This window comes from Bombina bombina, chromosome 4, assembly GCF_027579735.1.
Source record: "Bombina bombina isolate aBomBom1 chromosome 4, aBomBom1.pri, whole genome shotgun sequence".
Lineage (NCBI taxonomy): Eukaryota > Metazoa > Chordata > Amphibia > Anura > Bombinatoridae > Bombina > Bombina bombina.
Genome location: NC_069502.1, coordinates 43,842,712 through 43,860,401, shown reverse-complemented (window position 1 = coordinate 43,860,401; position 17,690 = coordinate 43,842,712). Strand labels below are relative to the sequence as shown.

General features: G+C 37.2%; 1 protein-coding gene across 1 annotated transcript in view; it reads right to left on the bottom strand.

Moving 5' to 3' along the window:
* LOC128655231 (CD209 antigen-like protein E) overlaps nucleotides 1–10,445 on the bottom strand; it is a 106,318-nt gene extending 95,873 nt beyond the window's left edge. Inside the window, exon 1 of the mRNA XM_053708898.1 lies at nucleotides 10,420–10,445. Within this exon, the coding sequence (XP_053564873.1) occupies nucleotides 10,420–10,435 (16 nt within the window). The 5' untranslated portion in view covers nucleotides 10,436–10,445. The remainder of the gene's footprint in view (nucleotides 1–10,419) is intronic.
* Nucleotides 10,446–17,690: the final 7,245 nt, after the last annotated feature.

Here is a 17,690-nt window from a genome sequence, read left to right as displayed (position 1 = left end):
AAGGTAAGCACGGATATCTTGTTAAGGGCTCCTTACAGTCATGGTTATGTACATAAATCAGATGATGTTATGAAGGTAAGCACAAATAGATATCTTGTTAAGGGCTCCTTACAGTGTCATGGTTATGTACATAAATCAGATGATGTTATGAAGGTAAGCACGAATAGATATCTTGTTAAGGGCTCCTTACAGTGTCATGGTTATGTACATAAATCAGATGATGTTATGAAGGTAAGCACAAATAGATATCTTATGGGCTCCTTACAGTGTCATGGTTATGTACATAAATCAGATGATGTTATGAAGGTAAGCACAAATAGATATCTTGTTAAGGGCACCTTACAGTGTCATGGTTATGTACATAAATCAGATGATGTTATGAAGGTAAGCACGAATAGATATCTTGTTAAGGGCTCCTTACAGTGTCATGGTTATGTACATAAATCAGATGATGTTATGAAGGTAAGCACAAATAGATATCTTGTTAAGGGCTCCTTACAGTGTCATGGTTATGTACATAAATCAGATGATGTTATGAAGGTAAGCACAAATAGATATCTTGTTAAGGGCACCTTACAGTGTCATGGTTATGTACATAAATCAGATGATGTTATGAAGGTAAGCAGGAATAGATATCTTGTTAAGGGCTCCTTACAGTCATGGTTATGTACATAAATCAGATGATATTATGAAGGTAAACACAAATAGATATCTTGTTAAGGGCTCTTTACAGTCATGGTTATGTACATAAATCAGATGATGTTATGAAGGTAAGCACAAATAGATATCTTGTTAAGGGCTCCTTACAGTCAGTTATGTACATAAATCAGATGTTATGAAGGTAAGCACAAATAGATATCTTGTTAAGGGCTCCTTACAGTCATGGTTATGTACATAAATGAGATGATGTTATGAAGGTAAGCACGAATAGATATCTTGTTAAGGGCTCCTTACAGTCAGTTATGTACATAAATCAGATGATGTTATGAAGGTAAGCACAAATAGATATCTTGTTAAGGGCTCCTTACAGTCATGGTTATGTACATAAATCAGATGATGTTATGAAGGTAAGCACAAATAGATATCTTGTTAAGGGCTCCTTACAGTCATGGTTATGTACATAAATCAGATGATGTTATGAAGGTAAGCACAAATAGATATCTTGTTAAGGGCTCCTTACAGTCATGGTTATGTACATAAATCAGATGATGTTATGAAGGTAAGCACAAATAGATATCTTGTTAAGGGCACCTTACAGTGTCATGGTTATGTACATAAATCAGATGATTTTATGAAGGTAAGCAGGAATAGATATCTTGTTAAGGGCTCCTTACAGTCATGGTTATGTACATAATTCAGATAATGTTATGAAGGTAAGCACAAATAGATATCTTGTTAAGGGCTCCTTACAGTCATGGTTATGTACATAAATCAGATGTTATGAAGATAAGCATTAATAGATATCTTGTTAAGGGCTCCTTACAGTCAGTTATGTACATAAATCAGATGATGTTATGAAGGTAAGCACAAATAGATATCTTGTTAAGGGCTCCTTACAGTCAGTTATGTACATAAATCAGATGATGTTATGAAGGTAAGCAGGAATAAATATCTTGTTAAGGGCTCCTTACAGTCATGGTTATGTACATAAATCAGATGTTATGAAGGTAAGCACAAATAGATATCTTGTTAAGGGCTCCTTACAGTGTCATGGTTATGTACATAAATCAGATGATGATATGAAGGTAAGCACAAATAGATATCTTGTTAAGGGCTCCTTACAGTCAGTTATGTACATAAATCAGATGTTATGAAGGTAAGCACAAATAGATATCTTATGGGCTCCTTACAGTCATGGTTATGTACATAAATCAGATGAGGTTATGAAGGTAAGCACAAATAGATATCTTGTTAAGGGCTCCTTACAGTCAGTTATGTACATAAATCAGATGATGTTATGAAGGTAAGCACAAATAGATATCTTGTTAAGGGCTCCTTACAGTCAGTTATGTACATAAATCAGATGATGTTATGAAGGTAAGCACAAATAGATATTTTGTTAAGGGCTCCTTACAGTCATGGTTATGTACATAAATCAGATGATGTTATGAAGGTAAGCACAAATAGATATCTTGTTAAGGGCTCCTTACAGTCATGGTTATGTACATAAATCAGATGTTATGAAGGTAAGCACAAATAGATATTTTGTTAAGGGCTCCTTACAGTCATGGTTATGTACATAAATCAGATGAGGTTATGAAGGTAAGCACAAATAGATATCTTGTTAAGGGCTCCTTACAGTCAGTTATGTACATAAATCAGATGATGTTATGAAGGTAAGCACAAATAGATATCTTATGGGCTCCTTACAGTTAGTTATGTACATAAATCAGATGATGTTATGAAGGTAAGCACAAATAGATATCTTATGGGCTCCTTACAGTGTCATGGTTATGTACATAAATCAGATGATGTTATGAAGGTAAGCACAAATAGATATCTTGTTAAGGGCTCCTTACAGTGTCATGGTTATGTACATAAATCAGATGATGTTATGAAGGTAAGCACAAATAGATATCTTATGGGCTCCTTACAGTGTCATGGTTATGTACATAAATCAGATGATGTTATGAAGGTAAGCACAAATAGATATCTTATGGGCTCCTTACAGTCATGGTTATGTACATAAATCAGATGAGGTTATGAAGGTAAGCACAAATAGATATCTTGTTAAGGGCTCCTCACATTATCATGGTTATGTACATAAATCAGATGTTATGAAGGTAAGCATTAATAGATATCTTGTTAAGGGCTCCTTACAGTCAGTTATGTACATAAATCAAATGATGTTATGAAGGTAAGCACAAATAGATATCTTGTTAAGGGCTCCTTACAGTCAGTTATGTACATAAATCAGATGATGTTATGAAGGTAAGCACAAATAGATATCTTATGGGCTCCTTACAGTCATGGTTATGTACATAAATCAGATGATGTTATGAAGGTAAGCACAAATAGATATTTTGTTAAGGGCTCCTTACAGTCATGGTTATGTACATAAATCAGATGATGTTATGAAGGTAAGCACAAATAGATATCTTATGGGCTCCTTACAGTCATGGTTATGTACATAAATCAGATGTCATGAAGTTAAGCACAAATAGATATCTTGTTAAGGGCTCCTTACAGTCATGGTTATGTACATAAATCAGATGATGTTATGAAGGTAAGCACAAATAGATATCTTGTTAAGGGCTCCTTACAGTGTCATGGTTATGTACATAAATCAGATGATGTTATGAAGGTAAGCACAAATAGATATCTTATGGGCTCCTTACAGTCATGGTTATGTACATAAAATCAGATGATGTTATGAAGGTAAGCACAAATAGATATCTTATGGGCTCCTTACAGTCATGGTTATGTACATAAATCAGATGAGGTTATGAAGGTAAGCACAAATAGATATCTTGTTAAGGGCTCCTTACAGTCATGGTTATGTACATAAATCAGATGATGTTATGAAGGTAAGCACAAATAGATATCTTGTTAAGGGCTCCTTACAGTCAGTTATGTACATAAATCAGATGATGTTATGAAGGTAAGCACAAATAGATATCTTAAGGGCTCCTTACAGTCAGTTATGTACATAAATCAGATGATGTTATGAAGGTAAGCACAAATAGATATCTTATGGGCTCCTTACAGTCATGGTTATGTACATAAATCAGATGAGGTTATGAAGGTAAGCACAAATAGATATCTTGTTAAGGGCTATTTACAATCATGGTTATGTACATAAATCAGATGATGTTATGAAGGTAAGCACAAATAGATATCTTGTTATAGGCTCCTTACAGTCAGTTATGTACATAAATCAGATGTTATGAAGGTAAGCACAAATAGATATCTTGTTAAGGGCTCCTTACAGTCATGGTTATGTACATAAATCAGATGATGTTATGAAGGTAAGCACGGATAGATATCTTATGGGCTCCTTACAGTGTCATGGTTATGTACATAAATCAGATGATGTTATGAAGGTAAGCACAAATAGATATCTTGTTAAGGGCTCCTTACAGTCATGGTTATGTACATAAATCAGATGTTATGAAGGTAAGCACAAATAGATATCTTGTTAAGGGCTCCTTACAGTGTCATGGTTATGTACATAAATCAGATGATGTTATGAAGGTAAGCACAAATAGATATCTTGTTAAGGGCTCCTTACAGTCAGTTATGTACATAAATCAGATGATGTTATGAAGGTAAGCACAAATAGATATCTTGTTAAGGGCTCCTTACAGTCAGTTATGTACATAAATCAGATGATGTTATGAAGGTAAGCACAAATAGATATCTTGTTAAGGGCTCCTTACAGTCATGGTTATGTACATAAATCAGATGATGTTATGAAGGTAAGCACAAATAGATATCTTGTTAAGGGCTCCTTTACAGTCAGTTATGTACATAAATCAGATGATGTTATGAAGGTAAGCACAGATAGATATCTTGTTAAGGGCTCCTCACAGTGTCATGGTTATGTACATAAATCAGATGTTATGAAGGTAAGCACAAATAGATATCTTATGGGCTCCTTACAGTCATGGTTATGTACATAAATCAGATGATGTTATGAAGGTAAGCACAAATAGATATCTTATGGGCTCCTTACAGTCATGGTTATGTACATAAATCAGATGATGTTATGAAGGTAAGCACAAATAGATATCTTGTTAAGGGCTCCTTACAGTCATGGTTATGTACATAAATCAGATGATGTTATGAAGGTAAGCACAAATAGATATCTTGTTAAGGGCTCCTTACAGTCATGGTTATGTACATAAATCAGATGATGTTATGAAGGTAAGCACAAATAGATATCTTGTTAAGGGCTCCTTACAGTTATGGTTATGTACATAAATCAGATGATGTTATGAAGGTAAGCACAAATAGATATCTTGGTATGGGCTCCTTACAGTCATGGTTATGTACATAAATCAGATGATGTTATGAAGGTAAGCACAAATAGATATCTTGGTATGGGCTCCTTACAGTCATGGTTATGTACATAAATCAGATGATGTTATGAAGGTAAGCACAAATAGATATCTTGTTAAGGGCTCCTTACAGTCATGGTTATGTACAAAAATCAGATGATGTTATGAAGGTAAGCACGGATATCTTGTTAAGGGCTCCTTACAGTCATAGTTATGTACATAAATCAGATGATGTTATGAAGATAAGCACAAATAGATATCTTATGGGCTCCTTACAGTCATGGTTATGTACATAAATCAGATGATGTTATGAAGGTAAGCACAAATAGATATCTTATGGGCTCCTTACAGTCATGGTTATGTACATAAATCAGATGATGTTATGAAGGTAAGCACAAATAGATATCTTGTTAAGGGCTCCTTACAGTCATGGTTATGTACATAAATCAGATGTTATGAAGGTAAGCACAAATCGATATCTTGTTAAGGGCTCCTCACAGTGTCACGGTTATGTACATAAATCAGATGTTATGAAGGTAAGCACAAATAGATATCTTGTTAAGGGCTCCTTACAGTGTCATGGTTATGTACATAAATCAGATGATGTTATGAAGGTAAGCACAGATAGATATCTTGTTAAGGGCTCCTTACAGTGTCATGGTTATGTACATAAATCAGATGATGTTATGAAGGTAAGCACAAATAGATATCTTGTTAAGGGCTCCTTACAGTTATGGTTATGTACATAAATCAGATGTTATGAAGGTAAGCACAAATTTATATCTTGTTAAGGGCTCCTTACAGTCATGGTTATGTACATAAATCAGATGATGTTATGAAGGTAAGCACAAATAGATATCTTGGTATGGGCTCCTTACAGTCATGGTTATGTACATAAATCAGATGATGTGATGAAGGTAAGCACAAATGGATATCTTGTTAAGGGCTCCTTACAGTTATGGTTATGTACATAAATCAGATGTTATGAAGGTAAGCACAAATTTATATCTTGTTAAGGGCTCCTTACAGTCATGGTTATGTACATAAATCAGATGATGTTATGAAGGTAAGCACAAATAGATATCTTGGTATGGGCTCCTTACAGTCATGGTTATGTACATAAATCAGATGATGTTATGAAGGTAAGCACAAATAGATATCTTGTTAAGGGCTCCTTACAGTGTCATGGTTATGTACATAAATCAGATGATGTTATGAAGGTAAGCACGGATATCTTGTTAAGGGCTCCTTACAGTCATAGTTATGTACATAAATCAGATGATGTTATGAAGGTAAGCACAAATAGATATCTTATGGGCTCCTTACAGTCATGGTTATGTACATAAATCAGATGATGTTATGAAGGTAAGCACGGATATCTTGTTAAGGGCTCCTTACAGTGTCATGGTTATGTACATAAATCAGATGTTATGAAGGTAAGCACAAATAGATATCTTGTTAAGGGCTCCTTACAGTCATGGTTATGTACATAAAGCAGGTGATGTTATGAAGGTAAGTACAAATAGATATCTTGTTAAGGGCTCCTTACAGTGTCATGGTTATGTACATAAATCAGATGATGTTATGAAGGTAAGCACAAATAGATATCTTGTTAAGGGCTCCTTACAGTCAATTATGTACATAAATCAGATGATGTTATGAAGGTAAGCACAAATAGATATCTTGTTAAGGGCTCCTTACAGTCAGTATTGTACATAAATCAGATGAGGTTATGAAGGTAAGCACAAATAGATATCTTGTTAAGGGCTCCTTACAGTCAGTTATGTACATAAATCAGATGATGTTATGAAGGTAAGCACAAATAGATATCTTGTTAAGGGCTCCTTACAGTCATGGTTATGTACATAAATCAGATGATGTTATGAAGGTAAGCACGAAAAGATATCTTGTTAAGGGCTCCTTACAGTCAGTTATGTACATAAATCAGATGATGTTATGAAGGTAAGCACAAATAGATATTTTGTTAAGGGCTCCTTACAGTCATGGTTATGTACATGAATCAGATGATGTTATGAAGGTAAGCACAAATAGATATTTTGTTAAGGGCTCCTTACAGTCATGGTTATGTACATGAATCAGATGATGTTATGAAGGTAAGCACAAATAGATATCTTGTTAAGGGCTCCTTACAGTGTCATGGTTATGTACATAAATCAGATGTTATGAAGGTAAGCACAAATAGATATCTTGTTAAGGGCTTCTTACAGTCATGGTTATGTACATAAATCAGATGATGTTATGAAGGTAAGCACAAATAGATATCTTGTTAAGGGCTTCTTACAGTCATGGTTATGTACATAAATCAGATGATATTATGAAGGTAAGCACAGATAGATTTCTTGTTAAGGGCTTCTTACAGTCATGGTTATGTACATAAATCAGATGATGTTATGAAGGTAAGCACAAATAGATATCTTGTTAAGGGCTCCTTACAGTCAGTTATGTACATAAATCAGATGATGTTATGAAGGTAAGCACAAATAGATATCAGTTAAGGGCTCCTTACAGTGTCATGGTTATGTACATAAATCAGATGATGTTATGAAGGTAAGCACAAATAGATATCTTGTTAAGGGCTCCTCACATTATCATGGTTATGTACATAAATCAGATGTTATGAAGGTAAGCATTAATAGATATCTTGTTAAGGGCTCCTTACAGTCAGTTATGTACATAAATCAGATGTTATGAAGGTAAGCACAAATAGATATCTTGTTAAGGGCTCCTTACAGTCAGTTATGTACATAAATCAGATGATGTTATGAAGGTAAGCACGAATAGATATCTTATGGGCTCCTTACAGTCATGGTTATGTACATAAAATCAGATGATGTTATGAAGGTAAGCACAAATAGATATCTTATGGGCTCCTTACAGTCATGGTTATGTACATAAATCAGATGATGTTATGAAGGTAAGCACAAATAGATATCTTATGGGCTCCTTACAGTCATGGTTATGTACATAAATCAGATGATGTTATGAAGGTAAGCACAAATAGATATTTTGTTAAGGGCTCCTTACAGTCATGGTTATGTACATAAATCAGATGATGTTATGAAGGTAAGCACGAATAGATATCTTGTTAAGGGCTCCTTACAGTCAGTTATGTACATAAATCAGATGTCATGAAGTTAAGCACAAATAGATATCTTATGGGCTCCTTACAGTCATGGTTATGTACATAAATCAGATGATGTTATGAAGGTAAGCACAAATAGATATTTTGTTAAGGGCTCCTTACAGTCAGTTATGTACATAAATCAGATGATGTTATGAAGGTAAGCACAAATAGATATCTTGTTAAGGGCTCCTTACAGTGTCATGGTTATGTACATAAATCAGATGATGTTATGAAGGTAAGCACAAATAGATATCTTATGGGCTCCTTACAGTCATGGTTATGTACATAAATCAGATGTCATGAAGTTAAGCACAAATAGATATCTTGTTAAGGGCTCCTTACAGTCATGGTTATGTACATAAATCAGATGTTATGAAGGTAAGCACAAATAGATATCTTGTTAAGGGCTCCTCACATTATCATGGTTATGTACATAAATCAGATGTTATGAAGGTAATCACAAATAGATATCTTGTTAAGGGCTCCTTACAGTCAGTTATGTACATAAATCAGATGATGTTATGAAGGTAAGCACAAATAGATATCTTGTTAAGGGCTCCTTACAGTCAGTTATGTATATAAATCAGATGATGTTATGAAGGTAAGCACAAATAGATATCTTGTTAAGGGCTCCTTACAGTCAGTTATGTACATAAATCAGATGATGTTATGAAGGTAAGCACAAATAGATATCTTGTTAAGGGCTCCTTACAGTGTCATGGTTATGTACATAAATCAGATGATGTTATGAAGGTAAGCACAAATAGATATCGTGTTAAGGGCTCCTTACAGTGTCATGGTTATGTACATAAATCAGATGATGTTATGAAGGTAAGCACAAATAGATATCTTGTTAAGGGCTCCTTACAGTCATGGTTATGTACATAAATCAGATGATGTTATGAAGGTAAGCACAGATAGATATCTTATGGGCTCCTTACAGTCATGGTTATGTACATAAATCAGATGATGTTATGAAGGTAAGCACAAATAGATATCTTGTTAAGGGCTCCTTACAGTCAGTTATGTACATAAATCAGATGATGTTATGAAGGTAAGCACAAATAGATATCTTGTTAAGGGCTCCTTACAGTCAGTTATGTACATAAATCAGATGTTATGAAGGTAAGCACGAAAAGATATCTTATGGGCTCCTTACAGTCAGTTATGTACATAAATCAGATGATGTTATGAAGGTAAGCACAAATAGATATCTTGTTAAGGGCTCCTTACAGTCAGTTATGTACATAAATCAGATGATGTTATGAAGGTAAGCACAAATAGATATCTTGTTAAGGGCTCCTTACAGTGTCATGGTTATGTACATAAATCAGATGATGTTATGAAGGTAAACACAAATAGATATCTTGTTAAGGGCTCCTTACAGTCAGTTATGTACAAAAATCAGATGATGTTATGAAGGTAAGCACAAATAGATATCTTGTTAAGGGCTCCTTACAGTGTCATGGTTATGTACATAAATCAGATGATGTTATGAAGGTAAGCACAAATAGATATCTTGTTAAGGGCTCCTTACAGTGTCATGGTTATGTACATAAATCAGATGATGTTATGAAGGTAAGCACAAATAGATATCTTGTTAAGGGCTCCTTACAGTCAGTTATGTACAAAAATCAGATGATGTTATGAAGGTAAGCACAAATAGATATCTTGTTAAGGGCTCCTTACAGTGTCATGGTTATGTACATAAATCAGATGATGTTATGAGCAGCACATTTACTCAATCTTAAGGGATACTAAACCCAATTTTTTTAGATAGAGCAGTCATTTTAAGCAACTTTTTAATTTATTCCTATTATAATTTTTTTTCATTCTCTTGCTATCTTTAGCTTAAGAGCCGGCCCATTTTTGGTTCAGCACCTGGATAGTGCTTGTTGATTGGTGGGCAAATGTAGCCACCTATTAGCAAGCGCTACCCAGGTTCTGAACCAAAAATGGGCTGGCTCCTATCCTAACATTTTTGCTTTTTAAATAAAGATAAGAAAAATTAAATATAGGAGTAAATTACAAAGTTGTTTAAAATTGCATGCTCTTTCTGAATCATGAAAGAAAAAAAATTGGATTAGTATCTCTTTAACAACTGCACCTAGAAAAACATGCACACATTATAAAGCTTTTGTTTCAATGAACTTATTTTCTTTAATAAATTGTGACACTGGTCAGACTTTGCTGGATTTATTCATTAACAAAATTATTGCTCAGAATTTTGTGCGGCCAAATATAATATTAGATAAAAGCAAAAATATAACTTACGATATAAAGCTACCATCGTCAAAGCAGCCAAGATTACTAGAAGCAAATCAATGCGATATTTTCGAAAGACCTATTTTTTTAAAAAACAAAACAACAAAAAAAACATAGTAACTAATTAAAGTATATTCAAACCTTTAAGAATCTTATAAAAAAACACGTTGTCAAGGTATATGTGGGGTAAATAAATATATATATTTTAATCATATATTTTAAGGCTATGCAGTACAATTATATTTATTCAGATCTGAACTGGCCAGCAGAAAGGACTCATTTCTGTCAGACAAACCGAACATTTGGTTTAATTAAAATGTAACCACAGTTTCAAAAACCATCTGTGTGATTGCTTCGGAATGTGATATAAAATCTATTTACCCTTCCCAATGTACCTAAGAATCTAACTCAGGTGACAAATCTTATGAGGATTTCAGCGTTACATTTAGGTGCAAAATGACCCCATGTGGTGAGTAATAGACGGTGTGTCTGAAACATCCCTTTTTAAAGCTTGATGAGATGGAAATTAGACTGTTGGAATCTCAAAGACACATGCTAAGGTGTAACTCTGAAAACCTACTGAACATACAGCAAATAATCATTTTTTTTTCTGTTTGAATGCATGCCTCAGAATGTATTAAATATAGAAATTTGGGAAATTGTCTAATTCTCTATTATTACATGGATATTTGCTAAGCTTGGGAGGTAACTGTTTTAGTCAGTCAAAAAAATGTTTAATAACCTCTGTATTGTTTATATTTTTCAGACATATAATCTCAAATCTGCATGAAGAAGGTTCATACATCCTGGGCTTATTAGAAACATAAAATATGGCATATTCTTGTTGGAATACAATACAATACTGAATTCAAAATAGGCTATTATTTATATATAAATGCCAGGATACTGATAAAATTGTAATGCATTTTAAGCTAATAATTAGCAGTATTAAATTGCCTTAATATAATAAAATGTTAATAATATAACATATTTGGTATCAGAATAATCAGAAAAAATAACCTAATATTAACCATCTGTAATTGGGGTTATATATGATTAATGCAGAGAGTGTAATCTGATTAAATAACCATGTTATGAGAATAATTAACTTGTTAAAAAAAAAAAAAAAAAAAAAAAGATGTTTAAATGTATAGCTGTATTTGTTTGTCATGCTGCATTTGTTTTGTGCTGTCTGTTTGTAATACTGCCACCCGATGGACAAGGTACGGTGTTGCGACACAGGTATTACAGCCAGGAGATGATTGGCTGTTAAAAAATGCATCTCCTTGGCAACCAGCATTCACAGGGTGAGCCAATCAGAAGGGACAAGCAAAAAGGGCGTAAACGAACTAGGTCTTCAATTATTATAAAATAGGAGTAGTGAATGCACAAGGGACAGTTTTTTTGTGTTACTTGCTGAGACAAAAACAGAATTTATGCTTACCTGATAAATTACTTTCTCCAACGGTGTGTCCGGTCCACGGCGTCATCCTTACTTGTGGGAATATCTCTTCCCCAACAGGAAATGGCAAAGAGTCCCAGCAAAGCTGGCCATATAGTCCCTCCTAGGCTCCGCCCACCCCAGTCATTCGACCGACGGACAGGAGGAAAAAATAGGAGAAACCATATGGTACCGTGGTGACTGTAGTTAGAGAAAATAATTCATCAGACCTGATTAAAAAACCAGGGCGGGCCGTGGACCGGACACACTGTTGGAGAAAGTAATTTATCAGGTAAGCATAAATTCTGTTTTCTCCAACATTGGTGTGTCCGGTCCACGGCGTCATCCTTACTTGTGGGAACCAATACCAAAGCTTTAGGACACGGATGAAGGGAGGGAGCAAATCAGGTTACCTAAACGGAAGGCACCACGGCTTGCAAAACCTTTCTCCCAAAAATAGCCTCCGAAGAAGCAAAAGTATCAAATTTGTAAAATTTGGCAAAAGTGTGCAGTGAAGACCAAGTCGCTGCCTTACATATCTGATCAACAGAAGCCTCGTTCTTGAAGGCCCATGTGGAAGCTACAGCCCTAGTGGAGTGAGCTGTGATTCTTTCAGGAGGCTGCCGTCCGGCAGTCTCATAAGCCAATCGGATGATGCTTTTAAGCCAAAAGGAAAGAGGTAGAAGTTGCTTTTTGACCTCTCCTTTTACCAGAATAGACGACAAACAAAGAAGAAGTTTGTCTGAACTCTTTTGTAGCTTCTAAGTAGAATTTTAGAGCCCGGACTACATCTAAATTGTGTAGCAAACGTTCCTTCCTTGAAACTGGATTCGGACACAAAGAAGGTACAACTATCTCCTGATTAATATTTTTGTTGGAAACAACCTTTGGTAGAAAACCAGGCTTAGTACGCAAAACAACCTTATCTGAATGGAAAACCAGATAGGGCGGAGTACACTGCAGAGCAGATAATTCAGAAACTCTTCTAGCAGAAGAAATAGCAACCAAAAACAAAACTTTCCAAGATAACAACTTAATATCTATGGAATGTAAAGGTTCAAACGGAACCCCTTGAAGAACTGAAAGAACTAGATTTAAACTCCAGGGAGGAGTCAAAGGTCTGTAAACAGGCTTGATCCTAACCAAAGCCTGAACAAATGCTTGTACATCTGGCATAGCTGCCAGTCGTTTGTGTAGTAAGACAGATAAAGCAGAAATCTGTCCCTTTAGAGAACTCGCAGATAATCCTTTATCCAAACCTTCTTGTAGAAAGGAAAGAATCTTAGGAATTTTCATCTTATTCCATGGGAATCCCTTGGATTCACACCAGCAGATATATCTTTTCCATATTTTATGGTAAATCTTTCTAGTTACCGGTTTTCTGGCTTGAACCAGAGTATCCATCACAGAATCTGAAAACCCACGCTTCGATAAAATCAAGCGTTCAATCTCCAAGCCGTCAGCTGGAGGGAGACCAGATTTGGATGTTCGAATGGACCCTGAACAAGAAGGTCCTGTCTCAAAGGTAGCTTCCATGGTAGAACCGATGACATATTCACCAGGTCTGCATACCAAGTCCTGCGTGGCCACGCAGGAGCTATCAAGATCACCGAGGCCCTCTCCTGTTTGATCCTGGCTACCAGCCTGGGAATGAGAGGAAACGGTAGAAACACATAAGCTAGTTTGAAGGGCCAAGGCGCTACTAGTGCATCCACTAGAGTCGCCTTGGAATCCCTGGATCTGGACCCGTAGCAAGGAACCTTGAAGTTCTGACGAGACGCCATCAGATCCAAGTCTGGAATGCCCCATAATTGAGTCAACTGGGCAAAGATCTCCGGGTGGAGTTCCCACTCCCCCAGATGGAATGTCTGACAACTCAGAAAATCCGCTTCCCAGTTTTCCACACCTGGGATGTGGATCGCAGATAGGTGGCAGGAGTGATCCTCCGCCCATTGTATTATTTTGGTCACTTCTTTCATCGCCAGGGAACTCCTTGTTCCCCCCTGATGATTGATATACGCAACAGTCGTCATGTTGTCTGATTGGAATCTTATGAATCTGGCCTTTGCAAGCTGAGGCCAAGCCCTGAGAGCATTGAATATCGCTCTTAGTTCCAGAATGTTTATCGGGAGAAGAGACTCTTCCCGAGACCATAGTCCCTGAGCTTTCAGGGATTCCCAGACCGCGCCCCAGCCCACTAGACTGGCGTCGGTCGTGACAATGACCCACTCTGGTCTGCGGAAGCTCATTCCCTGGGATAGGTGGTCCAGGGTTAGCCACCAGCGGAGTGAATCTCTGGTCTTCTGATCTACTTGAATCACTGGAGACAAGTCTGTATAGTCCCCATTCCACTGTTTCAGCATGCACAGTTGTAATGGTCTTAGATGAATTCGCGCAAAAGGAACTATGTCCATTGCTGCAACCATCAACCCTACTACTTCCATGCACTGAGCTATGGAAGGGCGTGGAACAGAATGAAGAACTTGACAAGCGCTTAGAAGTTTTGACTTTCTGACATCTGTCAGAAAAATCCTCATTTCTAAGGATCTATTATTGTTCCCAAGAAGGGAACTCTTGTCGACGGAGACAGAGAACTTTTTTCTATGTTCACCTTCCATCCCTGAGATCTGAGAAAGGCCAGAACGATGTCTGTATGAGCCTTTGCTTTTGAAAGAGACGACGCTTGTATTAGAATGTCGTCCAAGTATGGTACTACTGCAATGCCCCTCGGTCTTAAAACCGCTAGAAGGGACCCGAGTACCTTTGTGAAAATCCTTGGAGCAGTGGCTAACCCGAATGGGAGGGCCACAAACTGGTAATGTTTGTCCAGAAAGGCGAACCTTAGGAACTGATGATGTTCTTTGTGGATAGGAATATGTAGGTACGCATCCTTTAGATCCACGGTAGTCATAAATTGACCTTCCTGGATAGTAGGTAGAATCGTTCGAATGGTTTCCATTTTGAACGATGGCACCCTGAGAAATTTGTTTAGGATCTTTAAATCTAGAATTGGTCTGAAGGTTCCCTCTTTTTTGGGAACTACGAACAGGTTTGAGTAAAATCCCATTCCTTGTTCCTTCATTGGAACTGGGTGTATCACTCCCATCTTTAACAGGTCTTCTACACAATGTAAGAACGCCTGTCTCTTTATTTGGTTTGAGGATAAGTGAGACATGTGGAACCTTCCCCTTGGGGGTAGTTCCTTGAATTCCAGAAGATAACCCTGAGAAACTATTTCTAGTGTCCAGGGATCCTGAACATCTCTTGCCCAAGCAAAGAGAGAGAGTCTGCCCCCCACTAGATCCGGTCCCGGATCGGGGGCTACTCCTTCATGCTGTTTTGTTAGCAGCAGCAGGCTTCTTGGCCTGCTTATCCTTGTTCCAGCCTTGCATCGGTTTCCAGGCTGGCTTGGTCTGTGAGGCATTACCCTCTTGCTTAGAGGATGCAGAATTAGAGGCCGGTCCGTTCCTGAAATTACGAAAGGAACGAAAATTAGACTTATTCTTGGCTTTGAAAGGCCTATCTTGTGGGAGGGCGTGGCCCTTTCCCCCAGTGATGTCTGAGATAATCTCTTTCAATTCTGGCCCAAAGAGAGTTTTACCCTTGAAGGGAATATTAAGCAATTTTGTCTTGGATGATACATCCGCTGACCAAGACTTTAGCCAAAGCGCTCTGCGCGCCACAATTGCAAACCCTGAATTTTTCGCCGCTAATCTAGCTAATTGCAAAGCGGCATCTAAAATAAAAGAGTTAGCCAACTTAAGTGCATGAACTCTGTCCATAACCTCCTCATATGGAGTCTCTCTACTGAGCGACTTTTCTAGTTCCTCGAACCAGAACCACGCTGCTGTAGTAACAGGAACAATGCACGAAATGGGTTGAAGAAGGTAACCTTGCTGTACAAAAATCTTTTTAAGCAAACCCTCCAATTTTTTATCCATAGGATCTTTGAAAGCACAATTATCCTCGATAGGAATAGTAGTGCGCTTGTGTAGAGTAGAAACTGCCCCCCTCGACCTTAGGGACTGTCTGCCATAAGTCCTTTCTGGGGTCGACCATAGGAAATAATTTCTTAAATATAGGAGGGGGAACAAAAAGGTATGCCGGGCTTCTCCCACTCCTTATTCACTATGTCCGCCACCCGCTTGGGTATAGGAAAAGCGTCGGGGTGCACCGGAACCTCTAGGAACTTGTCCATCTTGCATAATTTTTATGGAATGACCAGGTTGTCACAATCATCCAGAGTAGATAACACCTCCTTAAGCAGTGCGCGGAGATGCTCTAATTTAAATTTAAATGTCACAACATCAGGTTCAGCCTGTTGAGAAAATTTTCCTGAATCTGAAATTTCCCCATCTGACAAAACCTCCCTCATGGCCCCTTCAGATTGGTGTGAGGGTATGACAGAGCAATTATCATCGGCGCCCTCCTGCTCTTCAGTGTTTAAAACAGAGCAATCGCGCTTTCTTTGATATGCAGGCATTTTGGATAAAATATTTGCTATGGAGTTATCCATTACAGCCGTCAATTGTTGCATGGTAATAAGCATTGGCGCGCTAGAAGTACTAGGGGCCTCCTGCGTGGGCAAAACTGGTGTAGACACAGAAGGAGATGATGTAGAACCATGCCTACTGCCTTCATCTGATGAATCATCTTGGGCAACTTCATTATCTGTGACAGTACTGTCCTTACTTTGTTTGGACGCTATGGCACAATTATCACACAATTTTGAAGGGGGAGACACATTGACCTTCATACATATAGAACATAGCTTATCTGAAGGCACAGACATGTTAAACAGGCTTAAACTTGTCAATAAAGCACAAAAACCGTTTTTAAAACAAAACCGTTACTGTCTCTTTAAATTTTAAACAGAGCACACTTTATTACTGAATATGTGAAAAAATATGAAGGAATTGTTCAAAATTTACCAAAATTTCACCACAGTGTCTTAAAGCATTAAAAGTATTGCACACCAATTTTCAGAGCTTTAACCCTTAGAATAACAAAACCGGAGCCGGTTACAGTTATAACCCCTCTACAGTCCCAGCTACAGCTTGCCGCGACTTTACCAAGCCCAGAGGGGAATACGATACCAAATGACGCCTTCTAGGAGCTTTTCCAACTATTTTCAGATCCTCACACATGCATCTGCATGTCTTGCTCTCAAAAACAACTGCGCAGTAATGGCGCGAAAATGAGGCTCAGCCTATAACTGGTAAGGCCCTTCCTGACTGAAAAAGGTGTCTAACATAGTGCCTGACGTTAAAAAACGTTCCCCAAGTTTATAAGTGTGAATTACCAGCATAAACATGTATAAAATGCCCAAATAAAGCAATCGATTTTGCCCATAAAAGTGTCTACCAGTTTTATAGCCCATATTAAGCCCTTTATTCTGCTTGAGACTAAGAAAATGGCTTACCGGTCCCCCATGAGGGGAAATGACAGCCTTCCAGCATTACACAGTCTTGTTAGAAATATGGCTAGTCATACCTTAAGCAGAAAAGTCTGCTAACTGTTTCCCCCAACTGAAGTTACTTCATCTCAACAGTCCTATGTGGAAACAGCAAGGGATTTTAGTTACTGTCTGCTAAAATCATCTTCCTCTCACAAACAGAATTCTTCATCTTTTTCTGTTTCAGAGTAAATAGTACATACCAGCACTATTTTAAAATAACAAACTCTTGATAGTAGAATAAAAAAACTACAACTAAACACCACACACTCTTAACCATCTCCGTGGAGATGTTGCCTGTGCAACGGCAAAGAGAATGACTGGGGTGGGCGGAGCCTAGGAGGGACTATATGGCCAGCTTTGCTGGGACTCTTTGCCATTTCC